Source organism: Cucurbita maxima, unplaced genomic scaffold (assembly GCF_002738345.1).
Source record: "Cucurbita maxima cultivar Rimu unplaced genomic scaffold, Cmax_1.0 Cma_Scf01200, whole genome shotgun sequence".
NCBI lineage: Eukaryota > Viridiplantae > Streptophyta > Magnoliopsida > Cucurbitales > Cucurbitaceae > Cucurbita > Cucurbita maxima.
The window spans coordinates 1,961-2,215 of record NW_019273216.1 but is presented as its reverse complement, the minus strand read 5'-3'; the positions used below and the strand labels follow the sequence as shown (position 1 = coordinate 2,215).

Sequence of the window (255 nt, the reverse complement as noted above, 5' to 3'; positions counted from 1 at the left end):
GAATGGGATGTTTTGGTGCTGTCCAATTTTGCACTGGAGCAACAGTTGCATACAGCCAGACAGGAACTTAGTCATGCCTTATATCAGGTATATAATCTTTTTGTAAAAATTCATCAAGTCCCGATTTTCAAGTGTGCAGAAAACTAATGTATCTGTTATTTCAACTTAGGTATTGTAACCAATGTGTAATACCTCTTTGTTGATTTCATCTTTGTTCCATAATTCATCACCATGGACATTTTTGCTACTTGGTTT

General features: G+C 35.3%; 1 protein-coding gene across 1 annotated transcript in view; it reads left to right on the top strand.

The window, feature by feature from the left end:
- The window catches only part of LOC111475308 (pre-mRNA-processing factor 19 homolog 2-like), a gene marked incomplete at its 3' end in the record, with an annotated part of 2,916 nt that overhangs the window by 1,068 nt on the left and 1,593 nt on the right, over window positions 1-255 (top strand). Inside the window, exon 3 of the mRNA XM_023119850.1 lies at window positions 1-87. Coding sequence (XP_022975618.1) covers window positions 1-87 — 87 coding nt within the window. The remainder of the gene's footprint in view (window positions 88-255) is intronic.